We start from the raw sequence: 22,885 nt of genomic DNA, 5'->3' as shown, positions 1-22,885 counted from the left end.
GACGTTCGGGACGTCGATTGTAGACGAGACCCAGGTAGACTTAGGTCAGGTGCAAATAGAGAAAAATCTACCACAATTGATAGATAGGGATAGATAGATAGATAGATGGAAGTATTGATGTATGTATGTATGTATGTATAGATAGATAGATAGATAGATAGATAGATAGATAGATAGATAGATAGATAGATAGATAGATAGATGGCCATATTAATCAGTAATATTTGTGAAGTGTAATCCTCCACTGTGAGCCTTGGTTACATCCTCTGATAAGGTAATAAAGCGTGACGCAGCTCTGTCATTCGCCCAGTGAGAAACTGATCCATCATCCTGAGTCCAGATCAGCTGAGAGTAGCATCCGCCACTGCACAGGAACCCAGAGCATCACGTGATGCTGGTCCAGGAACAGCTGCGCATGCGCTATTTCACACTCTCACCGCGCGGCGGCGCTGTTCTGCGCACTGCAGTCAAGGCACACTAACACACGGCAGAGACAGTGAGGCAGTAGCATTTTATCGGTAACGTTACAGTCTGGTTTCTGCTGGATGTAAATAACAGAATAGAAAGATTAAACTAAAGATATTTTGGACGGCTGAACTCGCTGTTAAAGCTGGAAGGAGGTGGTGGACCACCGATATGCACTCAGCAGGATGGATTCTATGTTACTCACACGGGATGTGATGACATAATGATGAAGAAGATGATGATGATGGAGAAAGGGGAGATAGACCAGAATCACACCGGTCAAGTTGTGCTGGTCAAGAGGATCATAATGAAGCACGATAGTCCGGTAAGAATAACATACAATCATACAATAAACATTAACATCCGTTTATCCGTAACGTTACATACGTGCGCGTGCACGGAGCGATGATAGCGGATCGGCTAGCTGACAAATCACAACAAATTTTATTTTTTTTAAAGAATCTAATCGTCGTTTTATCATTTTGTGTATCGCTAAATATCGTTTAGGGTATTAACATCATTTCTTTTAGTGTGTCAAAAGGTGTCATGGGTGATATCGATCGTTTTCAGGAAGGTGAGGAGAGATGCTAACAGATTAGCCAATTGAAGCTCTGTGTTCGGCTATTACGTAACACGCGAACGCGCACACAACACCTAGCTATCTGACGCACGCGCGCAATCTGTTGTCATGGGGACGCCGAAATCTTCATTAATTTATTCATTAGTCTGTGATGTCATTTGCTCATCCTGTTGATCTTGACTCCTTGAATAAGATTGTTTGTTACCTCATACATATTGTATTCCCAATAAGATGAATGACGTTCATTTTAAGATCTTTTATAAAATTGATCCTGTAAATGATACTGTGACAAAATATATGGATGTTGACAGTTTCTTGCTCATTTTCTGGGAATTTTTTCAATGTGATTTTTTTCATTTAGGCAAACACCTTGATTCTTCCAGATCCATTTTACTTCAAAAAAATATGATTTGTTAGTATAAAGGTTAAAAGTTAATTCTCTAACTTAGCCTTAGTCTACTTTTTCCACATTTCTTAATTGAAATGGACACATTTCTTAAATCTCGTAGGTTGATTAAAAACAAGAAAAGGGACAGATTCTTGAAATATTATGAAATCTTTTGGTAATACCGCTGATGCATAATTGTCCCCTCTGTATGTGTTTATAATGTTATATTTTTTTGTGAAACTTTATATGAAGATTTGATGTAATTACATTTCTGTAAAGGTCAGACCTGTTCTGTCTTTTCTTTCTGTTTATTGTTTGATATCCCTAAATCATCACATTCCCTTCACCATACCTAGCGATTGGCATGGTGTTATTTCAGTTAGCCTGATAGCTGGTATGATTTGCATTGAGAGATGTTCTTATGGAAAGTGCCCCATGCAAATCTCTAGATATGGTGAAGGGAATGTGATGATGTGGGATATTTTATTTCCAAAGGCCAAGGGAACTTTATCAGGATGCATATTATCCTGGATCCATGAAATAACTGGCCTTTAAAAATAAAAATCTGCTGTCTCTATGGGAATTTATCATAGGGGTGTCCTGACTTATGTAACCTGTATTTTAAGGAAGAACTACAGGTTATAGAACATGTTTTATAGTTTTATAAATGAGGCCCCTGCTCACGTAGCACGGCGTTAGTGGTTCGACTGGTCGAGGCTGTTTCCCAAAGATGGCTCCTGCCTGTATACGCGATGGTACTGTCTTTATAAACTATATTATTATTAAACTGTCTGTACACTTACAAAGTTCTCAGTGCTTCGGTTTGTATGTAGAGACCCTCATTAAGCCCGTGTTAGTTTGGGGCTATTTTGAGCCTTGTTAGTGGTATTAACTAGCGATCTCTTTTTACTTATTATATGCCCCACATACTAGCGTTATAAGCTAAACAGTTTTTAGAGATAAAACTCTTTACACTCGATTATCATGAAAACAAATCCCAGAGAACAGTCGACTCGGTATCAATGTGTTATTACACCCCAGGTTCATTTTGCGCAGGAGTTCTCCTTTAACTTAAGATCAATTTCCAAAAGATGATTTTTTTATTCCTCTTTTTAGTCAACTTTAGCATAGGTGTGTTCACTTATGCTAGGCACTGTATATATATACACACACACACACACACACACACACACACACACACACACACACACACACACACACACACACACAATTGTGTGTATAAATATATATGTGTATATATATATATATATACACACTTGCACATCCGTATATGTGTGTATATATTTAATAATAGTTTAATTTATTTGAAATTTATATAACTTCTGTCCCAAACTCTCTTCTGCATCATGTTTGGATGGGAAACAAGTTTCTTGTTTTCACCCACATCACATCTGTGCGTTCCCTGCTTTATGTACAAATGGGATTAAATTGCATTATTAACTCACTAAGAGTAATCCATAAGAGTAAGACGATACCGGCAAGTGCATATTAAGCAATTCTTCAAGACTGTGAACTTCTGTCAGAAGTGGCTTGAGAGTTTGGCACAGCTGAATTTCTTTTCCCTTTTGTGCAGTGAAGTTTTTTGTGTGTCCCAGACGAATAGCAATGAGATCAGTCCCATTGAAAGCTGAGGAGTTTGGAAATGTGCCACATTGAAGATTATAATCAGCATTATTAATAATGAGCTGTTTATATTTCTGATGTTCCAGGTCCAGCAGGGCATCGGGAAGCCGAGCGTGTATCATGCTGTTGTGGTCATCTTTCTGGAGTTTTTCGCCTGGGGTCTCCTGACGACGCCAATGCTCACTGTGAGTTGTTATAAATTAATTCTCATTTATATTTGAAGTTCATGTTTATAAGGATAAATTCTTCAATTATAGGTGCACTAAGTTGTTTTGCCAAAATTCACACCAGTAGGTGTCAGTATAAAGTAGAGCTGCACGATTAATCGTTTAAAAGTTCACAAACCTGATTCAAACACACACGTGATCTTATTCATAAATGCCAGCGATTTGCCTGTGTCTTATTAAAGCTTTGACAAAATCACACTGGAGCATTCAAATCTGTGAGAATGTGACGGGCTGGGTAGGAAATATGTGAAATAAATTGGGCTGCCCGTGCACGACTAAAGTTTTTTTTTTCTAGTTGACTAAGAGTAGTTCATTTAAGCCATTAGTCTAATCACATATTTATATTCGTTTAATTACTTAAATATATATGGGAGACAATACTAAACCATAATGAGCGTTATCGTAATATTGCATATTCCGCATATCAAGCGCATGCATAAAGCTTCCACAAAGAACAGGCAAAAGTAATGTTTATGCAGCCTGATACATTTTAGCTGTTTATTAATAAACTAGTGTTTTCTGGCTGCAAAGATACAGTTGGCGATGTTGACGCCATCTTCGCATAGTGAACGCGCCTATGGAGAGAAATTCACACTTCATACGGATTTGCCTATAAGCAGAGTACCCCATTTCTTATCGATTTGAATTGTTGTTTTTTAAAATCGACATTTCAAGCTCAGGTCTGTGAAGCATGTCGTTTATACGCTTAGTCTCAGTTCATTTATGAGACGCGCTCCAGTTCACGCGCGGGCGCCTCCGTGTCCTATTATATTGTCTGCTATATTTCGCTTCATATTTATTAAATCCAGACAATTGGTTGATGAAACATTGATTGAAATTAAGATACAATTTTTACAAAACGAAATTCACTTTAAAGAATGGCTTTCTACAAAACAAAACTTAATTAAGTGGTCAAAATCATGTCTGAACCACTCCAAATGTCTCCCGATATATTGGGCATCTTATAATCCTATCTTACCCATCTCATGCGGTTCCTTTTTCATATAATCAACAGATGAAATTTAAAAAAGAACATTATATTATATAAAACAAATATGAAATGTATATTTACGTTTTTAAGTTATATTTAAACGTCAGACCACTCCGCTTTTCTCGTGTGTGGCCTATACATGCATGTGTGCGTACATAACGGGGAGGGGTGCGATTTTCGAATAATACCCAGCTATCTACGAATTTTATTTTTGCTTGAAATGCCCATCCCTTCCAATGAGTAGCATCAAACTACTCCAATTTGTTCCTTTAGGAGTTTAAATTATTTATTTATTTAATTTTTGTCCTGTTCAGACTTGTATTGGACAAGGTTTAAGTTACGTCAGACTTCTCTATTTTAGGTGACTAAATGTTTATGTTGTCCTCCAAAGTTTACTATTGGACAATGTTTAATTAAACCTTGTGGGCTGCATCAGACTGCTCCATTTTGTTTGTATTTATCTTTGTCTTATATTAAGTAGCCTATATTAAGCATCGGTATCGGGATCGGTATCGGCCGATCACCATGACAAGAAATCGGCTATCGGTATCCGCTGCAAAAATCCTGATCGGAGCATCCCTAGTTTCAAACTATTTGTAAATCGTGAGAAAATTGCGATTTTAACCAAGGAAACGGGACGTGGGAGCAGGGGTGAGGAGTCGCCAGTCAATGGCGTCATATCCTACTGCCATAGTAACCATGGCGACGTTGACAACTGGGTTATGCCCGTTATGCCTAGCAGGACGCTCCCGCTGTTGTTGTTTTGTTCAAACATTATGGACCATGGCTAGCAGACGTTGAGACAAAAAGAGGACTAAATCAAAGATCAACATCTTTCGAGATGCCGAGAGCTCCAGGTCTGCGACTAACTTCAACTTGACAGAGACGCGAGTGTTGCATGTACTTTATTAGACAGGTGAGCAAATGTACATAAAACTATCAATGTCATTTAGTTCAACATGATGAAATGTTAGAATATGATCTGTATGTTATTCTAATGTTGATCTAGCTCACTTAGTCTCATACAGCCAACACACAACCTAACTAACAACACTCAACACACTCAAATGCCGTTTAGTGTGCCGTTCAAGTGAAAGAGCGCTGCGTTACCTCAAGTTTGATTCGTCTAATAAACTGACCTGTGTGAGTATTAATTCAGCACTTGCGTGTAGTTCGGTAGAATGAAATGTCCTTATTCCTTTATATCCGCGGGACTCGCGTTGCGTGTGGAGCTGGTATACGTCTAGCAATCGCGCCCTGCTTCACACCACAGTCATGTTAAAAACATCAATGTATTCACTCATCCATAAAAGATCCATCAGCTTGACGACAAGAACCATAATTCAGCTTAATGTGGAATATACGTCATCAATATACGCCTTTGTTATTGTAAGAGGTTATCGACCCCTGGTGGCAAAAAATCCTGCATATTGTACCTTTAATACCTGTGTGATATTACGCTGTAGCCACATTGGACCAGCGGTTTAGAAAATGGATGGATGGATGATTCATACGCCGCGCATCTTCGGGCGAAATGCGGGAATTCATTCGACACAACTCTCACAGTGCATTATGGGTATTCTCTATCCGTTGAGTGTACATCAGTTGTATACACGTTATTGCGGTGCATTGTGGGATTGAATGAGTGCACTTGATATTTATAACATCCACTATGGTTTTGGACACTATTAGAAATGGCTTTTCCCTCAAATAGTGCCCGATTTCACCTGAAACAGCCTGATTGAGTCATTGAATCATTCATTCAAGAGATTTATTCAAAAACACTGATTCATTCAATAGTGAAACAGGTGAAGTGTATTTATGAGTGAGTCATTGAATTATTCATTCAAACCAAATTTTCCAGATAATTAGAAAGAGACAGATAATTAATTTCCAGATAATTAAAAAGAAACAACCATGAAGCGCAACTCAAAAAGTAAAGAAAATGAAAGAATAAATTCAATGCTCAAAGTTTGCCAAAGCTAAAAAAAAATTCGCCGAAAAGTCAAAATGAATCATCTGATGAGGGGGAAGACCTACAGCCAGGTCTCACACTGAACAAGCTGCGTCCGCATCATCACTGCCTGAACACAGATACAGGGCTGGGAATCAAATTCCAATCCTGGAATCGGATACTTGATATTAAAATTTCTGTTCCGCTTATCCATTTCTGTGTGTGCAATTAATGTGATTTTCAACTATTCAAGCGCAAGAAGATGCACTCGCCTCTCATATAATGCATTCAAAATATGAATAAATACTATAATTTAAATAACACTGGTTAACAGAACCCTTATGGAGTTGAAATCATTCCCATCTCTAGTCTCTGGTTTGTTGGGAAGGGACATGAAACGACTTGGTGCACCTTTCATTTTGAGAAATGAATTAAATTATGTTTTATCTGGATATTGAAATGATTCTCAAAGATTCTTCTTAAGTTTGCATTTTTCATCTCTAGGTTTTACACGAAACATTCCCCAAACACACCTTTTTAATAAACGGCCTCATTCAGGGAGTGAAGGTAAGTGTTGTAATATTTTTCACTCCTAAGTGCCTCTGTGGTGGTTCCTGTCAAGATCATTTTTTCCTCATTTGATTCATCAGGGTCTGCTGTCGTTTATGAGCGCGCCGCTGATTGGTGCTCTATCAGACGTGTGGGGCAGGAGATCGTTTCTATTGGTTACCGTGTTCTTCACGTGTGCGCCCATCCCGCTCATGAGACTCAGTCCATGGTAAGACCCGTCCCGCCGTGACCTCGGCCAGATGATACTTGCAGTTACCACAGTCATATCAGGGAATATTGTGATTTTGAAAATGAAAACAATAAGTCATGGAATCTTAATGTCAATAATCTATCTATCTATCTAGTTTATATTTTTAATAAGATTTTATAATATTTAATATAATTAAATAAAAGTATGAAGTAAATTTTATTAGTATAGAGTAGGGGTGTCCATGGTTAACCGATTAACCGTTAAAAATTGCGTAACCGAGTGAAACATTTTGCTCGGTCAAGTGGCGTCAATGGCGTGCATTGAATTTAGTTGTAATACATTTTTGCACCGCCAGAGCGCTCCCAGACATTTGAATTGTCCACAAGAAGTTCACTTTTCATAATTTTAAGGCCGTAAATAGGCTTTCATTTCTCAAATAGAGTAATGTCTTAATTTTAGTTTGAATAGGTCTTAAATTAAGGAAAGATGAGGTGTATTCACCTTGCTGAGGGAGGGGGATGTGATCAAAGCCTGGAGTGGAGCGAAAGCATGTTCCTCTCTCCACTCTAGCATTCTGTAATCACTTCGCAAATAGTCCACTCCTGGTTTTCAATTCCCGCTCACAGAAAAAAACTAACATGTAAAAAGACCGCTTACAAGTAAACATTTTTTTAATAGTTTGTTGGGATGAGTAGCCTAACTGAGTAGCCTATTTAATTGGAATATCAAATAGGTTGTGCGATTATTTAAAAAAATCTCCATCTCCATGTTTTCGGTGCTGACGCGTTCATGTAATGTAGCCTGGGTTGCGCTGCCAATAACCTAAAAGCTGTCAAAAAGAACAGGCAAAAGTAATGATTATGAATATGTCAAATATAGCAAGGAGACATTTTAATTGTTTGCAGGCTCACTCAGCTGGAAAGATGAAGTTGACCATGCTGATTCGCGATCTTCGCAGTGAACACGAGAGAGAAATGCACTTTTCATACGGATTACATAAGCAGAGAGCAGTCTGTTTTCTTTCGTTTTGAATTGTTGTGTTTAAAAGTAGACATTTCAATATAGATTTATTTCTCAGGTCTGTGAGACAAGTAGGCTACCTTATAGCCTACGCTGAGTTTCGGAATTCGTTTATGAGATGAGCTCCAGTTCACGCGCCGGCGGCTCCGTATTATCTAATGTCTGCTATATTTACTTCTTATTTCCAGGTAATTGGTTGATGAAACATTGATTAAAATTAAGATACAATTAATACAAAACGAAATTCACTTAAAGAAAGGCTTTGTGCATTCTGTTTGAGGTCTCTGTGAAAGTTTTAGTGCCGCTTCCAGAACTGCCACGTCCCATTGTTTGTTCCATATAAATGCGAACACGAAAAATAAAATAAAATGAATATTTTATGTTCTGGGGAGAACTGGCCCTTCTTCATTCGGCAGTAGTACTTTTGGTTTGTGCAGTGTAATTCACAGAATTAGGTAGCCTAAAACAATATTTTGCCACCTAAAAGTTAAAGATGTTTTGTGCAGTTATTAAAGGTGTTAAAAATGAACTACCCCTTTCTCGTGTGTCTCTATCTCGGGGTTGCGGCGCGTAGACTATGGTTAACCGAGTATTAACCGCTAAGGGCCTCGGTTAACGGTTAATGAAAAACTTGAAAACGTGCAGCCCTAGTATAGAGTAAAATTAATTTATACTTACTAAATTGTAAAACTGTATAAAACTTCTCTAGTAAAAAACATATAAGGCTATTTAAATTTTATTTTTTTATATAAAAATTTTATATATATATATATATATATATATATATATATTTTTTTTTAATTTATTAAAAACATGTTACACAATTATAATGATTAATATTATATTTAATATTTATTTATTTATTTATTTTTGTTATACTCAGCTTTGTTTGTCCAACCAGTGGTGGTGCGGATGGTACAGAAATGACACCTCAGCTGTGAAATTCTTTATCCAATAATTGCCAACTACTGGAAAATCTATGGAAATTCATTGTAAAAAGTTTGCGGAGCTCTGGTCTTAAACAACACCTTTTAAATATTCCCTCTCCGTTTAAATAAATCATTTCTTGTTGTTTTCAGGTGGTACTTTGCCATGATATCGGTGTCCGGTGCTTTTTCCGTCACTTTCTCCGTAATCTTCGCCTACATCGCAGACGTTACGGATGTGCACGAGAGGAGTACGGCATATGGACTTGTAAGCGGCTCACTTATTAAATACTAAATAAACTCAGGAAATATGAGTAATACGACTGGCCAAATCAGTGAAGCTAATTTAGGATATGTCTATTCCCAAACTTCTACATGACCTGGATTCAGTGTCCTTGACCCAGCTGTATGGACGGAGTTACTTACATTCCTCATGCCTGTTTAATGGTTCCAGGTTTCTGCGACGTTTGCAGCGAGTCTGGTCACCAGCCCGGCCATCGGTGCGTACCTCTCGGCCAGTTACGGTGATAATCTGGTGGTGCTGTTGGCGACGCTCATCGCTCTGGCCGACATCTGCTTCATACTGCTGGCCGTCCCAGAGTCGCTGCCCGACAAGATGAGGCTCAACACCTGGGGAGCGCCGATCACCTGGGAACAGGCCGACCCGATTGCTGTAAGGATTTAAAGGATACGCTCATAAAATTGTCAAATACTATTTCGATTGCATCTCAGATTGGCACCCATGTTATGGCTTTTTGGTAAAACTTAAGAATAAGGTTTCATTTGTTAACATTAGGCAAGTGCATTAGAGAACAGGAACTAACAATGAAAAATACTTCTAAAGCATGTAATAATCTTAAAGGGATTGTTAACCCAAAATTAATTTACTCAGCCCCACAAGTTGTTCCAAACTTGAATGAGTTTCTTTCGTCTGCTGAACACAAAGGAAGATATTTTGAAGAATGCTAGTTACCAGACAGTTGACAGTGGCCATTGACTTCCATAGTATTTTTATTTCCTACTATGGAAGGCACCTGTCTGATTACCAGCATTCTTCAAAATATCTTCTTTTGTCTTCGGCAGACGAAAGAAACTCATACAAGTTTGGAATTTTAGTTTTTTAAAACTATGCTTATAATGTTAATTTCAACATTTACTAATTCTTTAATAAAATCAATATTTGTACCTGTTAATTATATTTCATGGACTTGAGCTAACATGATGAATAGTTATAGATATATAACGATGTTATATGATGATATATGATGAAATAATAGAATATTTCTATGAACTAATTTGAACAAAGATTAATAAATATAGTTAATGCATTACTATTAGGACCTTATTGTAAAGTCTTAACTTAATTACCGATCTACAAAACATAGGAGACTTGCGTTTAACGAGATACTGAACAATTTATTGATGTTTGTGTTTTTCACAGTCTTTGCGGAAAGTTGGACAGGACACAACCGTTCTTCTCATTTGTATAACAGTATTTCTGTCCTATCTGCCCGAGGCGGGTCAATACTCCAGCTTTTTCCTCTACTTGCGTCAGGTAAGGATTCTTGGGTTTATAATGAACAAATGTGACGAATCTATTAATCTAAATCTATTTAATGTTGAACCAGCTGTCTGCTTCCATTAAACTTTAATTAGCAGCTCATCCTGCAGGGCGGTTTATGCAACAACTGAGTGCGTGTTTTCACTGTCTGCTATTGTTTAACACTCCCATGATTCATTTGCTCGGAGGGTGCTGGACTTATTGCTGGAAGTCTTTTAGCGGCAACACGCTTCAAATTAAGTGAACCAGTTACAGTAGGATCAGTAAACAAATATACTATCATACTGCTCACACTGTCTGTGCAATATGCAAATTTGTGCATGCATGAAGACCAAACAATTTTGCCAGTATATAGCACCCAACTTACTGAACCCACACTCATATATGATAACTGGACTTCACTTACTTAATTAAACATGCAATGTAACGAGGTCATGCGACAAGAATGTAGGACAGACTTTGTTGCGTTCTACAGAATTATATTTCACATACTCATCAGGATCCTTAGGAAGTTCCAGGTTCATGTGGATTGTTAGTGGCATCCTGTCTGGCTTTTCAGTTCAGTTCAATGATGGCTCATTACTGGACATAACAGAGTTAATTCGATTCAGGCCCAGTCGTGCAGACTGATAGCGATGTGGCTCTTTCTCTGTGTCTCTCAGGTCATTAACTTCTCGCCCAAAACGATCGCTGTGTTCATCGGCGTGGTGGGAATCCTCTCCATCCTGGCGCAGGTATTTAATTGAGGCAATATTCTTCGCTCTGCCTTATTACTTGTGTCGTTGAGCTGGAAAGGCATCTTGTGAAAGTGGCTCTCACAAACGCTTTCTAATTGAATTGAATTCCTTTAAAAGTTCAATGGTAAATGTAATGAAATATAGGCAGAGCTGTAATGTGCAGATAGCCCTGCACTAGCTGGTTTATTTAAGTGCTGATGTTTTATTTTTAGCAACCGAGGTGAATTCTAGCAGCTTTGCTTCATATCTTTTGTAATTCAATACAATGTAGCAATGAAAACAATGAAGTTTCAGTACAATAACACAGCCCTGCATCTGGAAAAAACATCTGCTGATTTGCATAAAAAGACCTACTCTTGATGAAAAAAATTAAATAAAAAAAACCTTTTCATCACGTTTTCCATCAAGTTTTTAAACCAAAATAAGAATAGCTATTTTTCTTATTATATGTACAGTATGTACCAGCTTTAATGCACTTTTTAAAATGACAAAACGGTTTCGGTTTTAATGACAAGAATATTCTAAATGCATCATTAAACTGTATAAATGTGTAAATGTATCATTAAACAATGTGTGTAAAAATGTTTAAACACTCTAATGACTAAATGTAACATAATAAATAAGATAAGAAAAACATAAGTTTATAATTATAAATATAAGCCCCCCCCACCCCCACCCCACACACACACACACAAAATCCAAAATTTTATGACACTGTCAGTGTCTGGATGTAATAAAACACCCTCAGATAAAGTATAAAACATGCATTTTCTTCTGCCACTGGTCATAATTCTAACCTTGAATCAGGATTAGGCATAAAATAATGTCTTATATGTGACAATCGGCTGAGAATTGAACAAATAGTTGTAACCTGGCTCAGAGGAAGATGGGAACCATGTCTTTGTGGCCGTTTTTCTGGTGATGAAGGGAAAATACAAAGACTTTTTTACCTTAAAATTGGCTGTCGAAATGCCATTAAATCCACATCATGTTTTTTGAGAAAGTGATGTGCTACAGCAAAACTGGCATTTTTTTGGTAATCAGCATTCTAAAGTTAGTAAGAAATAAGTATTGGATTTAATTCAGCAAATATGATGCAGGGCAGTGTAATTATTCATTCCCTTGTGTTTCCCGACAGACGCTTTTCCTCACTTTATTAATGAGGACCATCGGGAACAAGAACACAGTTCTTCTGGGTCTGGGTTTCCAGATTCTCCAGCTGGCCTGGTACGGTTTAGGGTCCGAGCCGTGGTGAGTTAACGTCTATCTAGATCAAGATAAATGACCTGCTTATGCAAACGTTACGTAAAAACGTGATGTTATTTTTGTTGTCATTTAGGATGATGTGGGCGGCCGGCGCGGTGGCAGCCATGTCCAGCATAACGTTCCCTGCAGTGAGCGCTTTAGTGTCACGCAGTGCAGATCCAGATAAACAGGGTAAAGTCTTATATGCAAACTTTCACATTTTCAAAACTTTTAAGGGACTGAGGAAAAACAAACACTTTTTCTTTAAAGGGGACCTATTATGGCCTTTTTCAAAGTCTTGATTTTGTTTTTGGGCTCTACTAGAATAGGTTTTCTTGCTTGAATGTTCAAAAATGCAAAAAAGGTCATCACTCTAAAAGTACTTTATTGCAAACAGGAGATTAAGAAAACAAACATTTCAGTGGCTCTTTACCTTCGTCAGTGTGTGCTTGAATGTTCAAAAATGTTCAAAAACACCTTAATTTTCCTAATATTCTCCATTGTTGCAGCTCCTCTCTTACCAGTCTGTCAGTAACGCTCTGTTTACTTCCTGTCTCTATGAAAGAGACTATGTTCACACTATGTCGTAATTATTACTGATATAGAGAAGAACTCCCGCTGGAGGGACTTTGTGCTTTTGAACTTGCAGACCTTTTTCATGTTCAAACTGCAACATTACACAAAGACAGTTGAAAAAGCGCAATAGGACCCCATTAAAATAACGAATGAATTGAAACATGTATTAAGAACGTATATAGAGTAGGGGTGTGACGATAACCGCATCACCGCAATATCACGTTAATGAGACACCGCACTTTTTTTTCTGCTGAAAGTTACAGGAGTGCATATGGTGTGTGATATGAACTATAAAAACATTAATCTTTGCTTATAATTTACTGTATTCCACGAGTCCTATGTTCTTACATGCTGTCTTACATGCGCTTCATGAGGCACACTAGCACACACATGCAAGGTCTCTCGCTCTCTCCCTCACTGCCATGTGCGCACTACACGGTTTGGAGGAGCACAGTATGTGCGAGCTCCCGCTCGCGAGCTCTAGATTCCAGGAGATTTTAACTAATTTGCGGGCATCAGGGAGCCGCTATCAATATGCGGGAGACTCCCGGAACTTCCGTGAGAGTTGTCTGCTACAACCTCAGGCCAGCAGCGACAGTTGGGAGTCTCCGAGGCCTTTGGTCGGTTAACCGCCAAACCGCGAGATTTGTTTCTTCTTCACCGCGGTAAGAAAAAATCCCATAACGTCACAGCCCTAATAAAGAGTCACATTTTCATTTCTCGTTGGATTTTAAATGACAATCTCTGCAATCAAGAGCGTATACTGTGAATATAAGGTGTGTGTTGTATTACCTCAGGTCTGGTTCAGGGCATGATAACAGGAATTCGGGGTCTCTGTAACGGACTGGGTCCTGCGCTGTATGGCTTCATTTTCTTCCTCTTTAACGTCGAGCTTAGTGGTATCACCACCATCCAACCCGACTACGCCATCCCAGTACAGGCCCCCACAGAGGTACACGCTCCGTTCAGCCACCTTCACACTCAGTCTGTCTGTTTTACAGGAACAGTTTGCTATTGGTTCAGTGAATCAGTTCAAAACATTGATTCAGTAATTCATTTGCATCATCACTCAGAAGCACTTATGGCATTTTAAATGCTTAAAATGTTTATTTTTTTTATGCAAGTATTGAATCTATTTGGGTACAGTGACTGTTTTAAATGATTAAAATCAATCATCATAATTTTTTTTTTTTTTTAAGTTTTAAATTTCACTTTTTGAATGGAATTAGGCTACTGAAATAAATCAACTTTTTGATGATATTCTAATTATATGACCAGCACCTGTATAAATCTATATACTTACATATCACTCATTAGCTCATAGATCATTGATGGCATCATCTCCCATATTACCTCCTCTAATGTTGATTTCCTTTCGCATTTTTTGCGTAGAAGACATTGATCCCCGGTCCTCCGTTCCTCCTGGGTGCCTGCACAGTGGTGGTGGCGTTTATAGTCGCTCTCTTCATACCGGACCACCCGTCGCCACCAGCGACGCCCTGCCAAACCAGTAAGAGCAACGCGAGTCTGGCCGGAGCCCACACCAACACGCCGCTGCCGGGGAGCGACGAGGACTTCGAACCGCTGCTGGAGGACAGCACTGTGTGACTGTAACTCTCAACCCAAATCATGTTTGGGAAAAAGAAGAAAAAAAAAAAAAATATCGCAAACCCTCCACCTGTCCAGCGACTAACGTTTGGGAGCGAGCTGTATTTATTTAGTGTGTTTTATCAGATTTTTGTTGTTTTGATGAAACGGTTATTGGTTCTGAACTCAGAGGCTTTTTTATTGACCGTTTTTACAGTGTTTAACATTCAGTGTACAAATGAATCAACACTAAGGGCTCGATCAGTAGGATTGGATGCGCTGTGGTGGAGTTTGGACGTTGGGTTTGTTGGATTCTTCTGGAGTTTGAATGCAAAGCTCTTTATGTATATAGATATTTGGGCAAAGTGCAGCAAAGGTTATTGTTTATGGAGCTTGTGGTGACTTGAAGCTTATTGTTACTCTCGTAAGATTGAAGAAAATCTGGATGAATTTCATGAAAACAGGGTCATTGCGACTAGTGGTGGGGGATATGACCAAAATCCTATCTCATGATAACAATATATATCACAATATATTTTTAGTTTTTGTTATTTTATTTCATTTTTTTGTTATAAAAATAAGAACAAAGCAGCAAATTACAAACAATAGGACAAATACAATATAAACTAAACAAATATTTTATTCAGGTACAATATGTTAAATATAAATGTATTATTAAAGCGACAAAAGTTATTCAGTCAAGAGCAGTAAGATATTTTCTCTTTTGTTTGATTAACATTATGGATACAAAGATTAGCAGGTTTATTAGGCTACTGTCTCTTTAAGACTAAATGCATGGATCCATTATACTGATACACATCTGGTTTACACCCAACTGTTTACTTTCACTTGAGACATAACTGGCTGTGTTTACATGAATACTCCACACTTTTGACATAATTGTGTGTGTATTCGACCATTCAAGTGCAATAAGACGTGAAAGAGAACTGAATTCACGATCATATGCTGAGAGACGCAGCTTTCCGTGCCCTCAAGCACCACATTTAGTCCTTTTCACAGATTATTGTGCTTTATATCATGTTTTAACATCAAGCACGTCCCGAATTTGCGATCGCCTACGAGAGAGGCAGCTTTCTGTGCGCGCACTTTAACAGTAAGCCAGTTATTTTTCACAACTTATTGCTCTTATAAACCCTTTTTAACATCAAGCACGTTGTGCGCTTTGTCTCATTCATGCGTTTCATCACTCTAAAGCGTCACTATATATATTTACATACAGTAATATACACAATATAGCAAAATCTCTAATGATAGACATTTTAATATCGCCATTTTACAGCCCAAACCTAATTGCAGCCTGAAAGAAAATAAAGCCTATTTTTAGACTTTGTGATATTATTTTCATTTCAATTAATCACATTTCCCCCGTCTAAAAAATAGGCTTCATTTGCATAAATTTCTTATGATTTTAACCATGACCCAAGCATGTTCTTGACAGATTTCATGAGATTCACCCTAATAGAAGTTGAGATTAATACGCTGACAGTATTTTTTAAACTGTATTTAATGAAAGTTCTGCAGCGATTGCACAAACTTTCTTTATATAAGCCTTAAAGTCACATATCCTGTGGCGTTTCACAAGGTTTTAATAGAATAGAGATGCATCCGGTTGCAAATGCATGAACTGTATTTGTGGCGATGTTAACCAAACCCAAGACACTAGAGCACCAGTGGTTTGGTGTAGTTACTGATGCTAACGTAGTTCTTTAGGCCAATTAGTTATATCATACGGACACGGCTTGATTGTGAAATTCATGAATTGTGTGCGTGTGGGTGTGTGTGTGAGTAAAGGTTCTATGCAGTAGTGTCATAATGATCAAAAATGGCATTCAATTTAGAAGTAAAAAATTGAATGTTGAGTAAAGCGGGTGTTTAAAATCACAATATTACAGTATTGCTTAAAATATTACATTGGTATAAGTGAAATTTTACCTTCATTTTAACTTTCAAGAAAATAATTGGCATTGTGCATTTGTTGAGCTATTGTACTCAACAATATTTATATATTTCCTTTTACTAAAATGAAAGGATATTTATTAATAATCAGCCAACATCTATGTACCAGCTACCTCGTTTTTGGAGGTTTTGTGGAATGAGGTGAGATTCGATCTGAATATATTTTTTATCTGCCGTTTTTTTGTATTGCCACATTCCATTTTCAAAATGGGATTTTGGATTTTTTCCAAGGTCATTCTATTAGAATGATAGAAGAATCTCATTAGTTTGTTCATGAATTCCATTTTTTCTTATACAGTGGAGATGCTTTATATTTCCCAAAGGGCCTCAGTCTGTTTTGTGTGAAGAACACTGTGGAGCATCACATAGTTTGAGGTCATCAATCATTAGACTGACCTTCACTCATTTCCTGTTCCACATGCGCATCATTTCCTCCACTTCCAGCATTCCATACAAATACAGCACATATTCTACTTCGAACCAGTTTTGTGACCTGCGAATCAGACAGAAACCGTGAACAGAATGTGAATCTTTGCTTCTTCACCCTTGACCCTTTTCCATGTGTTTTGCATCTTTTCAGCCATATTTATCATGCAGTGAAAAAGATGTGAAACTTTCTTTGTAGAGCTTGAAATTGCGCTGGCTTGTGTTTTTATGAAAAAGGGTAATTGCTGCTTTTTGTGTCACAATTCTGACTTTTTTCTCTTTCAATTCTGCGTTTTGTTGGTATTTTTTCCTTACAGTTCCGAGTTTCACAATTCTTTGAAAAAAGTCAGCATTGTTATAGTCACAATTGCGAGATATAAACTTGAAATTCTGAGAAAAAGTCAGAATTACATTTTTTTATTCTGGCTTCCACAAGTTCCCGCGCTTTTGAGTTTTGTATGTACAATGCATTTGTGCACAGCTTGTAACAACAGTTTTAAAATGTAATATAACGACGATCATGTTCATTATTTTAGGATTGTAAAGTATTGTAAATGTATTGAATAGTATTACAGATAAACTTTCACCTGTTACCAGACCCGCAATATTTTTTTGGAATAACGAGCAGCTCCAAGTAACGCCAGCAGATTTTGGGCTCGTCAGGAAGCGCGTGTTCACTTTCCCTTTTTGAACATTTCAAGTATTTGTGTGTCTTTTAACGGGATACACAAGGTGCCTGAAGTAACATGTTCGTTTGTAGTATCTTGAGTCTTACTGTAAATACAGAGTACATAGAGCAGCTGATGAAGATGAAATGTACAGGGACCCTTATGTATTTATTGTCGTGTATTGTGGGAATATTCAAATAGGTGCAAATGAATAAAGAACACTAAGAGTCATTTCATGATTTCAGTTTCTTTCTGCATTGTTTCTCTTGAGCATTAGATGGCGCTGTTGCGCTAATTGCGTTTTGGGATTTCTGAACACTTTCCTTATTTTTGACTTGTACCATGGTAATAATAACATGATGTGGATATGGTAATCATTACCATTAAATATCTAAAAGGACCAAGCAAGATAATGTGACTGTTTTAGTTCATTATCACAATTAATGACATAAATAACTAGTTTGCAGTCTTTAACAATAAAAATATTTGCAAATGTTACTGCTACTGTGTGTACATCATGCATGGAAATACTTTCATATCTACTGTAAATATTCCAAATGCACGATTATTCTCTGTGGATAAAAGTGTCTGCTAAATGCATAAATGTAGGCTACATTTCTCATTTTTAACCAATTAACATGCAATATATATTCCGGTTCAATAAAAGTAAATCAATGTAATGTAACAGATGCAAAGCCATATAATGTTCTTTAGTGTATGCTTATGAAACACTCAAGTCTCAGATTTACCGGTGTCTCCTCTGGATGGCAGTGTTGATGTTTCTCGGATGTCTGACTGATGTGAACCCTTGAGATCTCATCATAATAACCTCAGCTTAGTATCTAAACGCCAGTATCTAAAAGTGTTTCTGGCGCAGTTCAGTTCAGTGATGCTACAAAACCTTCCTCTGGTGTAAATGCTGCTGTCCAAACAACAGTTTAAAAAAAAATCAACTAAAACCAACACATTTCTTTTCACTTACCTGGAAATTAAACTATACTATTTTGTTCTCACATTGGTGAATGATTAGGACTACCATTAATATTAAAGGGATAGTTCACCCCATTAATTACTCACCTTCATGTCGTTTCAAACCCGTAAGGCTTTCGTTCATCTTCGGAACACAAATAAAGATCTTTCTGTACCTCCATTGACGGCTACACAGCTGACACTTTGATGCTTAAAAAGTTCATAGAAATATCGTAAAACGAATCCAAATAAATTCAACGGTTTAATCCAAAACTTTCTCAATCACTATATATGATGAACAGATTGAATTTAGGCTTTTATTCACATATAAACATTGATCAGTTAACACAAGCAGAAGCTCAACCGAACCTGGTTGATGCACGAGAACAAAATCTTGCAGAAGTTCAAACGTGCTGCGTGAAACAAGAATGAACCTCATTGGTTCTTGCAGAAACTCAAACGTGCTGCGTAACACAAGAATGAACCTCATTGGTTCTTGTAGAAGCTCAAACGTGCTGCGTAACACAAGAATGAACCTCATTGGTTCTTGTAGAAGCTCAAACGTGCTGCGTAACACAAGAATGAACCTCATTGGTTCTTGTAGAAGCTCAAACGTGCTGCGTAACACAAGATTGAACCTCATTGGTTCTCGCAGAAACTCAAACGTGCTGCGTAACACAAGAATGAACCTCATTGGTTCTTGTAGAAGCTCAAACGTGCTGCGTAACACAAGAATGAACCTCATTGGTTCTTGTAGAAGCTCAAACGAGCTGCGTAACACAAGAATGAACCTCATTGGTTCTTGTAGAAACTCAAACGTGCTGCGTAACACAAGAATGAACCTCATTGGTTCTTGCAGAAACTCAAACGTGCTGCGTAACACAAGAATGAACCTCATTGGTTCTTGTAGAAACTCAAACGTGCTGCGTAACACAAGAATGAACCTCATTGGTTCTTGCAGAAACTCAAACGTGCTGCGTAACACAAGAATGAACCTCATTGGTTCTTGAAGAAGCTCAAACGTGCTGCGTAATACAAGAATGAACCTCATTGGTTCTTGTAGAAACTCAAACGTGCTGCGTAACACACGAATGAACCTCATTGGTTCTTGTAGAAACTCAAACGTGCTGCGTAACACACGAATGAACCTCATTGGTTCTTGTAGAAACTCAAACGTGCTGCGTAACACAAGAATGAACCTCATTGGTTCTTGCAGAAACTCAAACGTGCTGCGTAACACAAGAATGAACCTCATTGGTCTCTTGACAAATTATAACATGGATAAATTGTTTTCAAAATTGTCAATAAAGCGGTGCCAAAATACACACAATAGTGTAATGTGACACACCAGCTACTTTTCAAATCAGCTAAGGCATATTTTATTGTTAATATGGTCAATAATCAACATGGCAAGTATACATGCACACAAGCATGATAATACTTCACAGATTTAGTTAATACACTTCAAAAGTCTTCAATTAATTTAACATCTTTTGACACTCTGCATTCTATCACACATCGGTGTAGCGCATAAATATGAATGGTTGTGGTTTTAACACGCTCTCACATGAGCAGTGAATGGATAAATCATTCTGAATGAAGACGGTTTTATGCATCAGCTGCAAAGGTCACATCACTGTGATTCTTGAGGAGAATGTTCTCACTTTAACCCTAGTGAACTTGCTAGTGCACACTACGCTGAGCTGGACTCTCAGTTCTGATGATGAAATCACACCTTCACAGCACTTTATGGCCCATCCAAAGTCTGAATCCCGCATTGTTTCAGGGTCTTTAATGATAACGCTACACTATATGAGCGGTTAAAGGGCCAGTTCAGCCAAAGATTATCATTCTGTCATCATTTACTCACCCTCATGTCGTTCCAAACATTACTTTCATCCTTCTGTGAAAGAACAAAAATATAAGTTTAGCAGGATGTTCCCACTCTTTGCAATTCAATGATAATTATTGAGGAATAGTACAAAAATGAAAGAGCACCATACAAGCATCATTACAATCGTACCTTTAGCTTGTGCTCTACATGTGTCCACATGTGAACTCTGAGGAACAGACCGAAGTTATTAGTTAAAACATAAGTTGTTATTCTCTGATGCATTCTTCTTTCCACCATAGCCTATCTCTCAGATCTTCTTTATATTTTTGAATATTCAAATTCTGCAGCGTAGAAAACCATTTTAAAGAAATGCTTAATGTAGCTGAATGCTTGAAGACAGTGGTAAGCTATTGGAGGACCAAATTCAGTATACCTTTCTAATAAAACATATAAAGTACAAGCAAGCCCACCGAACTTGAACGCAACGCTATATTTATACTCTGGGTTTATCTTCTTACCTGTAGGCTTATAGTGTGCATCATCAATAGGGTGTATATTGAATTTCATCTTTTATTATCACTGTCTTAAGGTGCGATTACGTTTACCGTTGCTCTGTGAAATTTCATGGGCAAAATCCAGTCATTCCAATAGTAATCCATGTGTTCAGAAGCTTTGCATGAGGGCATAAAAAAATACAAAAATAAGATATATAATCTCAAAATTGCAAGGGAAAAAAAGCAAGAATTGTGGGAAAAATGTCACAATTAAAAAAAATGTCCCATGATGGAAACAAGCTTCCCTAAATATGAGAAAGATATGAGTGTCTAAAAAAGTAAACTGATTGGACGCTAATAAATCAAGAATATTGTGTGGTTTCAGAAGAACGAGTCACATGACCTACTATCTTAGTCACTTTAACGACACAAGGAACAGTAAATGACGACAGAATGTTCATATCTGAACTTCCTTTAAGTTCTGCGAAGGACAGTGAGGATCTGCACTATGTTTGATAGTGTGAGCACTGCATTCTGGGAGGACTTCTGCTCCTGAAGGCATATTGTTCACGTTGTCTAAAACTGAGCAGATGAAGCCCTCTCGCTGTTTCCTGAAAGCCTGTGCTTATCTGCGGTGTCAGGACACGAGGACGACTTCAGCTGTGGAAACCGCAGCGTCTGTTGCTCGAGGAAGATCTGTACAGGCGCAGGACGGGATGCTTTAAAGCACTTTAAACAACTACAGAGGACCTGCTGTGACGCATGACAGTGTATACAGTGTGTATTTAACACAAAGACACGTGTCAGTTCTGGGACGGTGCACCATTCATTTTATTTCCATAGAAAACACATACAGGAAATGTTATGTCATATGATGCATGCTCAAAACACACAGCTTATGGAGCTCATTAGCTCAATAATGCTTTAATAAGAAATATCACATGGAATTTACAGCACAGGTACTGATTAAATCAAGAAAAAAAAACATTATGCAAAATCACTGGGTAAGACTAATATTGAGCCACTGAAAATATCAATGAATCTTTTAAACTAGGTAGAAATAGCTTGATTTACTACTTACTTTCTCTCAAGATTTAGTATTATTAATATTATCCTTGCTATGTTTATGGTAGTTTCAAGAATTTTTTAATAATTTTTGTTTATCTCATTGGAAGTCTGTTTTGCTATTTTTATTGTATATTTAATTCGGGAATGAATATAATTATAATATAATGTAATATACAATATAGTAAAATATATTACAATATTCAATATAAAATATTACATTTAATATGATATTTAATAATTTCTGTCAAGATTTAGGATTATTAATATTATCCTTACTACATATTTAACTATATGGTAGTTTGAAGATTTTATTTTTACCTCATTGGGAGGATTTTATTTATTTAAAATATATGTAATATTCAGTAGCGTATATTAAATGTAACATATTTTATTTTAATATATTTAATCATTTATCTAAAGAATTATTCATATTAATATTGTTCTTACTAGATATTTCTGTAGAATTTTTGAATAATTTTTGTTTACTTTATTGACAATTGTTTTATAATTCGTTAATAAAAGACACCATTTATCATATTGAAAATCATATACAATCTTTTATTTTTAATATATTTAATATTATATAAGATCTGTTTTAATACATTAAACATAAAATAAAATATACTTTTTTATAGAAATATTTGTATTTAATATGTAATATAAACTAACAATACCAGTTTTGTTAAGGTCTCAATATTGAAACAAGAAAATATCTATTAATAATTCAGTAAAGAGCTTTATGAAGAAAGTTATGAAACTCACTTTTTTTGTCAGTCTAACCGTGAGCC

General features: G+C 37.0%; 2 protein-coding genes across 2 annotated transcripts in view; one reads left to right on the top strand and one right to left on the bottom strand.

The window, feature by feature from the left end:
• Positions 1 to 9,626, bottom strand: part of LOC143750590 (uncharacterized) — a 31,683-nt gene extending 22,057 nt beyond the window's left edge. The window contains exon 1 of the mRNA XM_077243745.1: positions 9,382 to 9,626. Within this exon, the coding sequence (XP_077099860.1) occupies positions 9,382 to 9,390 (9 nt within the window). The 5' untranslated portion in view covers positions 9,391 to 9,626. The remainder of the gene's footprint in view (positions 1 to 9,381) is intronic.
• Positions 402 to 17,963, top strand: slc71a2a (solute carrier family 71 member 2a). Its single transcript, XM_077243748.1, has 12 exons — positions 402 to 790; positions 3,164 to 3,262; positions 6,754 to 6,816; positions 6,900 to 7,027; positions 9,109 to 9,223; positions 9,410 to 9,628; positions 10,397 to 10,510; positions 11,179 to 11,250; positions 12,392 to 12,504; positions 12,593 to 12,690; positions 13,872 to 14,026; positions 14,467 to 17,963. Exons 1-12 carry the CDS (start codon positions 689 to 691, stop codon positions 14,680 to 14,682), a joined length of 1,494 nt encoding a protein of 497 aa, XP_077099863.1. The 5' UTR covers positions 402 to 688; the 3' UTR covers positions 14,683 to 17,963.
• The last annotated feature ends 4,922 nt before the right edge of the window (positions 17,964 to 22,885 follow it).

The sequence above is a fragment of the Siphateles boraxobius genome, unplaced genomic scaffold, assembly GCF_051911475.1.
Source record: "Siphateles boraxobius isolate OS27281-9 unplaced genomic scaffold, OSU_SipBor_1 25, whole genome shotgun sequence".
NCBI lineage: Eukaryota > Metazoa > Chordata > Actinopteri > Cypriniformes > Leuciscidae > Siphateles > Siphateles boraxobius.
The sequence above is the reverse complement of the archived record's forward strand: the minus strand, read 5'-3'. Positions and strand labels throughout refer to the sequence as shown.

Coding starts and splice junctions, on each gene's coding strand:
- slc71a2a (XM_077243748.1), top strand. CDS start 689: ATGATGAAGAAGATGATGATGATGGAGAAAGGGGAGATAGACCAGAAT. Junction 6,817..6,899: donor GCCTCATTCAGGGAGTGAAG/GTAAGTGTTGTA, acceptor TTGATTCATCAG/GGTCTGCTGTCGTTTATGAG. Junction 9,629..10,396: donor AACAGGCCGACCCGATTGCT/GTAAGGATTTAA, acceptor TGTTTTTCACAG/TCTTTGCGGAAAGTTGGACA.